This window comes from Osmerus mordax, chromosome 2 (genome assembly GCF_038355195.1).
Source record: "Osmerus mordax isolate fOsmMor3 chromosome 2, fOsmMor3.pri, whole genome shotgun sequence".
Lineage (NCBI taxonomy): Eukaryota > Metazoa > Chordata > Actinopteri > Osmeriformes > Osmeridae > Osmerus > Osmerus mordax.
In genome coordinates, this window is record NC_090051.1 from 5,080,256 (window position 1) to 5,092,727 (window position 12,472).

Sequence of the window (12,472 nt, forward strand, 5' to 3'; positions counted from 1 at the left end):
TGTGGTTTCAAACCAGTGTAGCTCACTGCAACGCTGTAGCCTACTGTACCCGAGACACTAGTGTGAGTAGCTAACAACAACTCCTCAGCTGTTTAAGTCAAACGGCAACAGAACATGTTCGGCACTCCCCTTACTCAAAAGTCTTTCCGTAGGGAAACTATCTGACTACTAACCTGAACTTCATTGCCACAGCCTAAACTTTGTCAATCTGTTCATGAAAATAATTAATTTCAGCCTAAACCGTACAACGGAACGTTTAATCGAATTCAACCAACGCAATCGCTATCAAGACGAACACAGCAGTAGTCTAGTACTGTACTGTAGTAGTAGAATTTACCGGGGCAGCTTCTCCACACAGGGCTATATCGCATTTTGAGTTGTTACTGACAATGATCGCTACCAGTGAGCTTTTTATGAATGAGCTATTTTCCACTAAATAAATGTCAAGCTTATTTACGTTTTTGGGGGCATATTTTCAGTTAGCAGATGGTACTGTTTGAATCGCGATTCTATCTTCTGCCGGTAAAGTCGTAGAATAATCTTCAAAGGGGGTTCTTTATTAATGAATGAATGCAATATGAGTAGGCTAAATGCCTGAAAATATCACGAGAAGGGACAACTTAAAAGGACGTTTAAGTCATAGAGATTAGGTCCATTTGTACACCGGTCTGCCAAATGTATTCGTTTTGATTCAGCCTGTCAGCTGCCTCTTGCAGGGGAAATGAGAAGACATCATATTTCATTCTACACTTCACTCGTATTTTGAGTTGTAAATGAGCAGCAAAAAAAAGATGCTTTTAAATCTATGTAATCTTTATAAATAATAAGTAGGCCCGATGCATTTTTATATAAAATATACAGACCCCTGTGCAACCGACGCAAGCAAGCACACCCTACAATTTCCCCAGAAATTGTATCCTCTCTAGTTCTGGATACCATTACAGAGCCAGTGGTTTGGCATTGATTGTATTGCATCTTAAGACATTGCCTGGTGGTCCTTCCACAACAATGAGCAACGCATGTGTGTGTGTGTCTGTGAGTGTGTATGTGTGTGAACCCTCCTACCCCAGTAGACCACATTTGGCCACATGTATTCAGGTAGAGACTTGATTGGCTTATTTGTTTGATGTCGAGCCTTCTCTTTCAGGCTTCCGTGCCAGGATTGGTCAGACAGCAGCCTAGCAACAGCGGTGACAGTGGGGTCATCCAGGAATTGCCAGAATCATCGAGGTCACGGAGGAGACAGGACTGGATGTATGAGACGACTTCATGGGCCTGAAGGAACATCTGGAGGATGAAACAGGCCGCATCCTCAGCCTGGGTCTGGATTTGGAATATCTCCACGTGGAAGGCAGCGTGCGGCAGGCAGACCTGAGCGCCACGGCTGGTGCAGACGCAGGGCCCTTGGAGGCAGGGGTGGCCAGGGGAGCCCACGGTATCAGTATCAGCACCAGTACCAGCACCAGTAGTAGTTGCAGCAACTACTCTGAAGAGAGTGCTGCTTCCGACAGTGAAGATGAGCGAGTCCAGATCTCTGCTTCTGAGGTCCAGAAACCTCGTCCTCACCCCTCACCCGCCTCGTCAGCTCAGAACCCCACCCCTGGGGAGTCCACTCACACAACAGCCGTCCTCACACACAGCCAGACCAAGGTGGAATTTGCGCTGAAGCTGGGCTACTCTGAGGATCTGGTGCTGCAGGTGCTGGGAAAGTTGGGCCCAGGTGCGCTCATTAACGACATCCTGGGAGAGCTGGTCAAACTGGGAACCAGGACAGAGATGGAACAGGAAGTGATCACCCATTATGCGTCTTCCTCCTCTTCCTTTTTATCTTCTTCCCACTCGTCCTCCTCGTCGTCTCTGGACTTCTGTCGCCAGGTGTGTGAGTCTCCCCGTCTGGAGGACCAGGACAACCTGAGGCCGGTGGTGGTGGACGGAAGCAACGTGGCCATGAGGTGAGTCTCCTGTCACCTGCCCTTCTCTCTGTGTCTCCCTTCTCCTGTCTCCTGCCCTCCTATCTGTCTCCCTACTCCTGTCTCCTCCCCTCCTCTCTGTCTCCCTTCTCCTGTCTCCTGCCCTCCTCTCTGTGTCTCCCTTCTCCTGTCTCCTGCCCTCCTATCTGTGTCTCCCTACTCCTGTCACCTGCCCTTCTCTCTGTGTCTCCCTTCTCCTGTCACCTGCCCTCCTCTCTGTGTCTCCCTTCTCCTGTCTCCTGCCCTCCTCTCTGTGTCTCCCTTCTCCTGTCTCCTGCCCTCCTATCTGTGTCTCCCTACTCCTGTCTCCTCCCCTCCTCTCTGTGTCTCCCTACTCCTGTCTCCTCCCCTCCTCTCTGTCTCCCTTCTCCTGTCTCCTCCCCTCCTCTCTGTGTCTACCTTCTCCTGTCTCCTCCCCTCCTCTCCTCTCCCCACATTTGCTCTCTTGTTTCCCAGTATTGTAGCATGGTGTAAACGTGTTGGACATTCTGTCAGTTCACCAAGCCCCTCTCCTCCCTGTTCTGTCCCCTAACCAGGTATCACTGCTCAGTTGAGGGTGGGCATTCGGGGAACCCTGGTTGGAATCCCTTGTGTGCCTGCATATGTAGACTATGTCATCCTGCTGTTCAAACTGTGGTTGTCTCTGATGCTGTGTGGGATCTGACCACCAATTTCAATCTCAGAGCCTCATCTCCTCCCCTCCTCCCCATCTCCCCTCCTCCCCATCTCCCCTCCTCTCCTCCTCTCCTCCCCTCCCCTCCTCCCCTCCCAAGCTCAATCTCAGAGCCATCCTGAAGCTGCTGTAGACATGACTGAGAACGTTAGGCACGTCCTGACACTACTGATCACGTCCTGTTGTGCTTCGCAGTCACGGGAATAAGGAAGTGTTCTCCTGCCACGGCATACAGCTGGCAGTTGATTGGTTCCTGGAGCGTGGCCACAGAGACGTCACAGTGTTTGTGCCCGCCTGGCGGAAAGAACAGTCGAGACCCGACGCACTCATCACAGGTACCAGCAGCACGCACACACACATGTAGACACACCCATGAACGTGCACGCACACAGGGGCGTGCACGTTGAAAAATTGAAAAATCAATTTGCTAAATGAAGCGCAACTCCCCGAACGGAGCACAAAAGATAAAGACAACAGAGGAGAGTAAACAAGTAGTTGCCAAACTGAAACTGCAGAAGGAAACGTCATTTTCTCTCCACTGGTATCCAATGATGCGGCAGCTAGCACAAGTGCTGCTCATTGAAGTTTGGCTAGCAACAGCAGCTAGGCAAGCTTGCTCGTAGCACAATTTACCGGGGTCAGCTTCTCCACGCAGGGCTCTAGACTGAGACCAAATTTGGCATGGTTACTAATGATTGCTTCCAGCAAACTTTTTTTGAATTTCCCCCTAAATAAAAGTCAAGCTTATCTACGTTTTTGGGGGCATATTTTCAGTTAGCAGATGGTACTGTTTGAATTGCGATTCCATCTGAAATACTGCCGGTGATCAATGTTACAATAGCTTGTTTCAAAGGGGATTCTTAATGAATTAATGCAATATGAGTAGGCTAAATGCTTGAAAATATCACTGAATATCACTGATCATTGAAAAACTTAAGGTGACAGAGTCATAGAGGTTAGGACCGTTTTACACCGGATTGCCCAATATCTTCGTTTTATCCAACTTTTCAACTGAGGCTGCTATAGCTTATCAATATTCCCTCTTGCAGGGGAAATGAAAAGACAACCGTTTAATTCTACACTTCACTTTTTGTATTTTGAATTATAAATGAGCAACAACAAATGTATGCTTTTAAATCTATGCAATCTTCATAAATAGTAGGCTAAGTACGCATTTTTATATAAAATATACATAAATATCAGTTGTAAAAATTACAGTTAATAAACGGACTCATCAGCAACCGACGCTAGCAAGCACACCCTACAATTTCCCCAGAAATTGTACCCTCTCTAGTTATTATTATTATATTAATAATTATTATATGGATTGAAAAGAGTGAGAATAGGAGTTAAGGGGGCCCCATGCCTGTCTTCGCCTGGGGCCCCCAAATCATTAAATCCGCCACTGCACGCAAACACACACTCATACACACACAATCAGACACACACACACACACAAGAACGCACGTACACGCACACACACGCAGACACACATGCAAGCAGACACACACCCATGAACGCCCACGTAAGCAACACACAAACAAGCACACTTGCAGGCACACACACACAGTGAAGGAGTTTCTCTACCGAGATGGCACATGTGTATTCAGGTGCTTACTCAGGCTTTTTCCTCTTTAATCACAGCAAAGGCCAACCACTGCCTCGGGTACAGACTTCACCACCCCTCAGATGGGTTAAGTTCAGCCATGTTTTGACTAGTTCTTCTAGGAAAAAGGCCAATCTCATTTTATATGAATGGCCAACACATAAATCTGATCCAGTTCCAGAGACTAACAGCAGGGCTGCCAACTCTCACGGTTTCGCCGTGTGACACGCATTTCAACCATTTCACACGCTCTCACGCCACACCTTGTATATATCACGCTGAAAAGGCAATGCCAACCATGTAGCCCTGCTAACGTTGTAAACGATAACGGACGAGGCAACATAGACGCGCTAAAAGCCCTGAAAACTCAGCTGTGGGGGCGGAAAGCTCGGGCGAGCTTTCCGGGTGAGAAATCTCACTCCAAGGTTTTTGGAAAAGTTGGCAGCCCTGTAACAGACACAATGACCCCAAAACACAGTGTAGATCTGGTGAATTAGAAATCTTGTTCACATAAGGTTAGTATAACATGCAAATTTAAAGCAAATATGTGAAACTTTTTTTCCCGATGCAATCTAATGAGCAGTGGCTACACAAGGAATCATGGAATGAAAAGGGGATTAAAGCTCACATTGGCCCTATAAAGAAACACATTGAACTGCTCTTCAAGAACAAACGTATGATGAAAGTAATGGTATGATGATAAGCATGTATGCTTAACATACAGTCTTTCATCAGTGTAGGTCACGTATAGCTTTACAAACAAAACCAACAAAGAAATTTGAGTATGACTTTTTTATACACTGCTTGTTTAATGTGTTTCTGTATTTTTCTCTCTCTCCCTCCTTCTCTCCCTCTCTCTTTCTGCCCCACCACCACCACCCTTCTACTTCACTGTCAATCTCGCTCCATGTCTGCACCAGACCAGGAGATTCTTCGCCGCCTGGAGAAGGAGAAGATCCTGGTGTTCACGCCTTCCCGCCGCGTCCAGGGCCGCAGGGTGGTCTGCTACGACGACCGCTTCATCGTCAAGCTGGCCCACGAGTCGGACGGCATCATCGTCTCCAACGACAACTACCGCGACCTGGCCAATGAGAAGCCAGAGTGGAAGAAGTTCATCGACGAGCGACTCCTCATGTACTCATTTGTGAACGACAAGTAAGGAAGCCCCGCCCACTTTGTCAGAGACGGGTCATTGATTTCCGGCTGATTCCACATCAACAATGCAACTGTTGTTGTTGTCATGGTTATCCTTGCTGTCTGCTGCCAGGGGGGTATTCCAGAAAGCAGGTTATGTGACATACCCGGGTAAGTTAACTCCTCAGCTGACACCCAGCGTTGTAGCAACATTGCCAGTAGGTTGCTGCCACATTGTGAATCAGCTGGTGGGTTAACTTACCCGGTTATGTTGCATAACCTGCTTTCTGGAATACCCCCCAGGTCTCGTTGAGTTGTGTTGTTTCAGAACAAAGCTCACACTTCCTGTGTACAGGTTCATGCCCCCTGATGACCCTTTGGGTCGCCATGGCCCCAGTCTGGAGAACTTCCTGCGGAAAAGACCTGTCATCCCCGAGAACAGGAAGCAGCCCTGTCCCTACGGTAACCACTTCTTCCTCCCTCCCTCTTTCATTTCATTAATTTCTTTATGTCTGGCAGTTGGTTCTGCAAATAGACCAGCATAAAAACAGTTCTGGCATACACAATGAAACATAATGAAAAAAACATACAAAACAATAAAACTTTCTTATGTCATCCCATTAAAAATGCATTGTAATAATGTATCGGTTCAGCAAACACTTTTATCCAAAGTGTCGCTTTGGATAAACCTGTCAGTCACTGGGTGGTTTCTCTTGTTCTGAAGACAAATGCTATACCCCTAAGCTATATTCATCCCATTTATAAAAGCAATGTAATGTAAGATTATGAGTTTGGGTAGCTTCATGGCTGTTGTTATTGTTCACTCCTCAGGTAAGAAGTGCACCTACGGGCACAAGTGTAAGTTCTACCACCCTGAGAGGGGCTCCCTACCACAGCGCTCTGTGGCTGACGAGCTTCGGGCAAGTGCCAAGGCCTCCTCTTCCTCCTCCTCTTCCTCCTCCTCTTCCTTCTTCAACTCCTCCTCCTCCTTCTCTTTCTACTCTCCCTCCTCTTCCAAGACTCTGGGTGACTCCATCACGGGAAAGAGCCAAGCAAGCTCCAGGATAGACTCGTTGTCCGAGTCCCGGGGCGGGCACCCTAAGAGGCGCTCAGACTCCTACAACGACCTCCTGGATGAGCAGCTGGAGGTACGGACCAGGATAGAAGCTCGTAGGGGCAGCAGTGGCAGCTTCCTCCCTCCAGCTGCGACGCCCTCGGGCCAGCGGGACCGGAGAGACCGGCCTGAGGGAGGAGGTGCCTCCAGGGGCCATGCAGCGGTGGGCCTGGGTCCAGGGGAGTCTTACCCCAGGTGTGAATCCCCAGAGCTGGGCTACCCCTCCTTGATGAGGGCCTACTCAAGCCTGAGCCTGGTGGTGCCTCAGAGCCCAGAAAGGTTCTTCCCTGCAGAGCTGGGGCCCGGCTCCTTGCCTTCGGATTGTAGCAGTGAGGGCAGCATGAGCTCGGACTCCTTCTCCCCTGATCCAGTGCTGGAGGAGGGCCTCAGATATCCCCACCACCACCACCATCACCACCATCACCCCTGCCCCGGACGATACCCCCAACCGCCCTCTCACGCCCCAACCGGCATGTCCCAGCACCCACACCACAGCTACCCTCTTTCCCAGGGCCTGGGGAGGATGCATGGATACACCCTGGAGGATCCTCCCTCCTCCCTCCTCCACTTCAACGCTCCCCTGGCCTACCTGCCGTCCCACTTGCAGGCCCGCTCGGGCTACCCAGGGGATTATCCCCACCCCCCACCCCAGACCTCCAGCCCCCACGCCCGCTCACAGGGATCCCCTCTGGGGCGCACGCTGCTGGGCACAGCCTGGCAGGATGATGGGCTGTTGGAACCTCGGCTGTACGAGCACTCCCCCCACCGCCCCAGGAGGGGCTGCTCTGGGCAGGAGTCGCGTCTGGCCAGCTGGGACCCCCACTATCAGCTGCCCTCCCAACACTGCTACGAACCCTTCTCCTTTCACAGCCTGCCAGAGGGACACCCACAGCCCTGGTACTCCCCTTGGGCCAGGGGAACGCACTCCCCCCGTGGGCCTCCATCCTCCCTGCCCCCTGCCCCCCCAGCCCTCCCCACCCACTCCTCCATGATGGCTACCCAGCTCAAGGAATCCCCAGACCAGAGCCGTTACATCGAGCTGCGGGAGAAAGTGTTCACCAACTTGTGTAACATCTTTCCTCCGGAGCAGGTGAGGGTGGTGATGGGGAGGAACCCCCATGTGATCGATGCCCAGCAACTGGCGGCGGCCATCTTGGTGGAGAAGACCCAGAATGGGTCTTGATGCTGGCGGCAGCCATCTTGGTGGATGACTCGGGCTTCTCTACCCCCAACACTGGAGAAGCGGATCTGCTTGTGTGTAGCAGAAGCATTCTCACTTTTTCTGACTGTAGAAAAACATGCATCAGGAGCACTGATGTTAGCTTAGCTTCCAAATAATATGCTTCATCAAAGTGGTGTGTCTGTTACTTGATACTGTGTAAAGGAAAATCCTAGCTACCTTATTTTTCTATGTTGTTGATTTTTTTGTAACTGTTCAGAGTACCTTCAGCACTTCTTTCTCCATGGGCGGAAATGTTTTGGTGTAACAATGGGGAAATGTCTACGTGGTTTAAGTGTGTGCAGAAAATGTATTTTATTGTGTTCTTTGTTGACTTATTGTTGTTGGGATCCATTGCTTTAATTTATTTATATTTTACAGATGTTTTAAGTAAGTATTTCATTATTCTTAAGTTATTTTAATAGCTAGCATTCTGTTCTGGCACTTTTTGTTGCTTTCTTATCAACATTTTAGTTTTGGCAATCATACTTCCGGGGAAGGATGATTAGTTTAATAGCTTTTGAAACGTTTCCTGAAAATATTTAATTTGTCATGTACCAATCTGGCCTCAGTATGAACCGGTTTCAGTTTCAGCCCTTAGATTTCTCTTACCAGGTGTTGTGTTGACCAAGGTGGTAATGTATTTTATGAATTTCCCCTTTAGAGAAGTGAAACCGAATTAAACTACAAAAAAAGCCCTTCAATGTTTTAGGAAAAAACCCTTCAGATCTATTTACTGAGTTGACTTCCCCTCCTGGTCTAGCACCCTGCCCCCTTCAGAATCTGGGGGATTTCTACATAGAGTTTTACTTTTATTTATGAATTCTTTGTCCTCAAACCATCCTGGCCATTGAAATCACATCAGGATGGTTTTGGGAGATGTGCAAATTTGTTAATTTAACATTGTTAATTATGTCACGTATGTAAATGTTTGTGTCTGTGGCTTGAGTACCATTGCAGAAAAAGAGTCTTTCCATCTAGTCAGGTGTAACTTCAATGACAGACAAGATCTGTCAGTTCCTGGAAGGACTTGCTGGTTTGGAACACGTTCCAAGTTAAAACCTTCTCACGGCAAGCAAACTGTAAATTAAACTGCAAATTATACTTGCGTGTAGACACTGGCACACATACAAAAGGGATTATTTTGTCCTTACAGAACAGAGCTGTTGTCAGGGTGACCAGCTCAGCACTCCAGAAAACACCTCTCCTATCGTTGATACAAATTGTATTCTTACTTATCCAGATAATTGTTTTATAAGAAAATATTTATACAAGAAAGTATTTGAATATATCTTCCATGTTCTGTATAAGGATACAGGACGTCATTTGAGTTGGAGGAGAAAAAAAGAGCATCAAATGCTATTTCTTCCAATAGCAGGGTTGTCTGACAGTTTACGAGGAGGTGCCAGTAGAGCCTGTCAGCATAATTGAAATGTAACGTTGACCCGGAGGTGTGTATGCTGGGTGCTCAGAACATAAGGGATTGTTAGGACTGGTTAGTTATCTTGTGCTTCGTGAGAAGCCTGTGGGTGCTTTTATAAAAGTCTTAGGCAGTTTACATACACCTTAGCCTGACATGTTTCCAAGCTAACCTGTCACTGCTTGGGGATGCCAGTGAGGTCAGCTTTGTGAATGTAGCACATTTCCTCTCACATAGGAAAGATGCTTGCTCAGGGGAGAAGCTCAGGCATCTCAGGAACCAGTTTACTAACAGCTTGTCACAAAGATCTGCCTGATTCACTTTTCAATGATTTAAAAAAGGCTTTTCCATAGTTTGTCTGTCTGCATGGTAACAGTATCACGTGACATGGCCCTTGGTTACATGTTGAGTTTCATCATCCCCGAAACTGGTTTGATTGCGTTGAGATGACAGGGTTGGTGGAATAAGCCTTTTTTCTGAACACCAAGCTTGGAGAGCCCCTGGTAGAGGCACTGTGTGCCAGCGTGAGCTGACAGGTTGGTGGAGGTGGGGTTGGGGGGGGGGGGGGGGGGTGGGTGGGGGGAGGGGGGGCAGCTGAAGCCATGTCTTGGCAGCCATGGCTGATTTTGTACTGTAATCTCAACCAGCGGATCATGTGGATGTGTCAAAGATAAAGCTTTCCACATTAACGTTTTATTTTTGTATTTTTTGAGAGATTGAAATATTTCATCTGAGGGTGTCCACCCTGTTGGAAAATAGTATACATCTGGTTGATATTTTGTGTTCAGTTTATGTACTGTTTAAATGCATGTTGGGACGGTTGGTGCTGGGGTATAAACCTGTCATGTTTGAAAGCTCAGTTGTAATTTGGTTTTGCTGAGTCAGCTTTATAGAGAATCTTTTTCATTGTCAGCATGTCTGCGTTATATCAGTGTAGTTCAGTGGAATGCATACACATCCCAGTCAGGAACATATCCCGTGTTCACTAGAGCACATTGCTGTTTATTTCTGCTGTCCTATCATCACACTTGAAATGTGCTGTCTGTCAAGCTTCAAATTTTTTTTTAACCAGGTTAAATATTGAAAGAAATGTTTGAAACCAGTTTAACCTGGACAAAGGTGGGATGTAGTATTCTTTCAGAGACCAAAGCAAATGGGCAACATGACTGTGTTAAGATAATTATAGTTATTCTGTAGCTTTCTGAGGTTCTTCTCCACAGTTTAGCCTGTATAGGGTGGAGGGAAGACCAAAACGTCCTGACCAGACTGGATGTTTGGATTCTTCCTACATGTTCTGGGGAAACTTTAGGCACTGCAACCCAAAGCCATGCCTTTCTCAGACAGGCCTGTGTTCAGCATAGGACCATTCAGGGAAACGGGCCAAAATGTTGACTTGTTTTAGTGTTGTGATTATTTACGCAATAAATTCCTACTTAAGCTTTCAGACGTTGTGACGATTGTTTTTAATGGATTTTAGTGAGGCTAACAATATAATGATTTATTTGAATTATATATGGTAAAGTACCGTGATTTCTCTGTAGAACACAAATCTAACAAAAAACTCCTTGTTTTAGCATATTTAGTATTTTAATTTTAATCCTGTCAAATCAATTTATTTGTATAGCCCTTTTTACACGCAAGCATGTCACAGAGGGCTTCACATATGCCCATAGAACTGCCCCTCAACCAACCTAAACCCTCAAGGAAGACAAGGAAAAACTCCCAAAAAACTCTCAACAGGAGAAAAAAATTAAAGAAACCTTGGGAGGAGCAATTCAGAGAGGGATCCCCTCCTCCAGAGACGGTTGGTGAGAGAGAGGAGCAGAACACAGGCTAAACATAGTCATACAGTGTCGGTGGGTTTTAAAACACCAAAATCCATTGTTCAACTTTATAGATGTAGGACAGGACCGGGAGACTCGCGACCAGGTCCAGCGTTGGCTGACCGACGACCAGGCAGGTGCTGACAACTCAAACCCCCCACACCACAAGGGATGTGTGTGGGGGGGGACAGAGAGAGGAGAGCAGGGATTAGAGAATGCCAGGAGCAGCTAACAGTTACAGTCATAATAGAATGAGATCCCCACCGGTCAAGTGTGGACTGGTGCAGCAATTTAACGGAGCAAAAAAGGGGAATTTGATGCAACCCCACACACCAAGACAGCGACAGCCCCCCCCATTTGGAACATGAAATCTGTTCCAGGGGAAGAGAACTCTAAAATAAGTTATACTTATAGAATAAGGATGGAAGCAACCCGTCCCCCGTTGCCTCCAACTAGTAACATAGTCAACTAGTCATCACCGAGTATAACTTTGTAGATGTAAGGAGTGGCTTTGTGTGGACGCTCCAAGCGCAGTTGCGTGTGAGTACAGGCCATGACGCTGACATTTACAGAAGGTCTAATTAATGCATTCTTGTGTGGGACGAGCACCCTGATAGCTTAATGTCATACAGAAAGCTCCCTCTTGAGCTATAACCTTTAACTGGCTAGTCTAGCCAGGCCTGGAAATTATAGCGTGCTGATTTCCACCCCTTTCCAAGAAAACCCTCCGAAATAGTGCCAGAGGTCGTATTTTTTTTAAGAACGTGTTAAACACTTACTTTCCATTAATAATGTTTATTGTTTAAACGCACTTGAGTCTTACGTTTTCTGGGAATAATGTCACAGGTAGGATAGACTCAGGAGTATCACTGATTAAATAGACTTTCTTGATCCTCACGTGGGGAAATATTGCTCCAGAAGCATGTCTATTGTTGATAAATGTGACACTTGAAAGTTAAATAACCAGTAGAACACTGTATCTGCTTCACAGAAGAATGACCTGATTCATAACATTATTCCTACTAGTAAGCATCGGATGACAGTGAAAAAATTTAATCGAAATTTTATTGAGAACCAATATTTAAATGTTAACAATGAACAATGAACATCCAATCAGAAAGAGGGTAGCTAATAATGAACACAAGTATTCCTCAGGAAGTCATGACGGTTGGTATTTAGTAGACAATTTGATGAAAATATAGCCTATAGTACAAATCATTTATATATATATACACACATACTGTATATGTATATATCATTAGTCAGTCCTGAAAGGACCATGAATGTATCGGTCCTACTTAGCCCTGTATTTGAAGAGACCCCAAAACAGGGACTAAATGAGAAGCCTGGTTAGGCTGAAGAGTTAGGATGACACATCAGACATGACTGCATCTGATCCATCTTGCTTGACAAAATACTGCTCACCCTGGGAACTATGCACCTAATGGAGAAACCATGGAAACCCCTATTGATGGTGAAACCATGGAAACACAATGAGACAAGGCTGTTTATA

The 12,472-nt window shown here is 46.7% G+C and overlaps 1 protein-coding gene across 1 annotated transcript; it reads left to right on the plus strand.

Moving 5' to 3' along the window:
* Window positions 1-1,269: 1,269 nt before the first annotated feature.
* Window positions 1,270-7,680, plus strand: LOC136966613 (probable ribonuclease ZC3H12C). The gene is made up of 5 exons (XM_067261066.1): window positions 1,270-1,952; window positions 2,839-2,978; window positions 5,170-5,404; window positions 5,739-5,845; window positions 6,215-7,680. Exons 1-5 carry the CDS (start codon window positions 1,270-1,272, stop codon window positions 7,678-7,680), a joined length of 2,631 nt encoding a protein of 876 aa, XP_067117167.1.
* The last annotated feature ends 4,792 nt before the right edge of the window (window positions 7,681-12,472 follow it).

Coding starts and splice junctions, on each gene's coding strand:
- LOC136966613 (XM_067261066.1), top strand. CDS start 1,270: ATGGGCCTGAAGGAACATCTGGAGGATGAAACAGGCCGCATCCTCAGC. Junction 2,979..5,169: donor ACCCGACGCACTCATCACAG/GTACCAGCAGCA, acceptor TGTCTGCACCAG/ACCAGGAGATTCTTCGCCGC. Junction 5,846..6,214: donor GAAGCAGCCCTGTCCCTACG/GTAACCACTTCT, acceptor TTCACTCCTCAG/GTAAGAAGTGCACCTACGGG.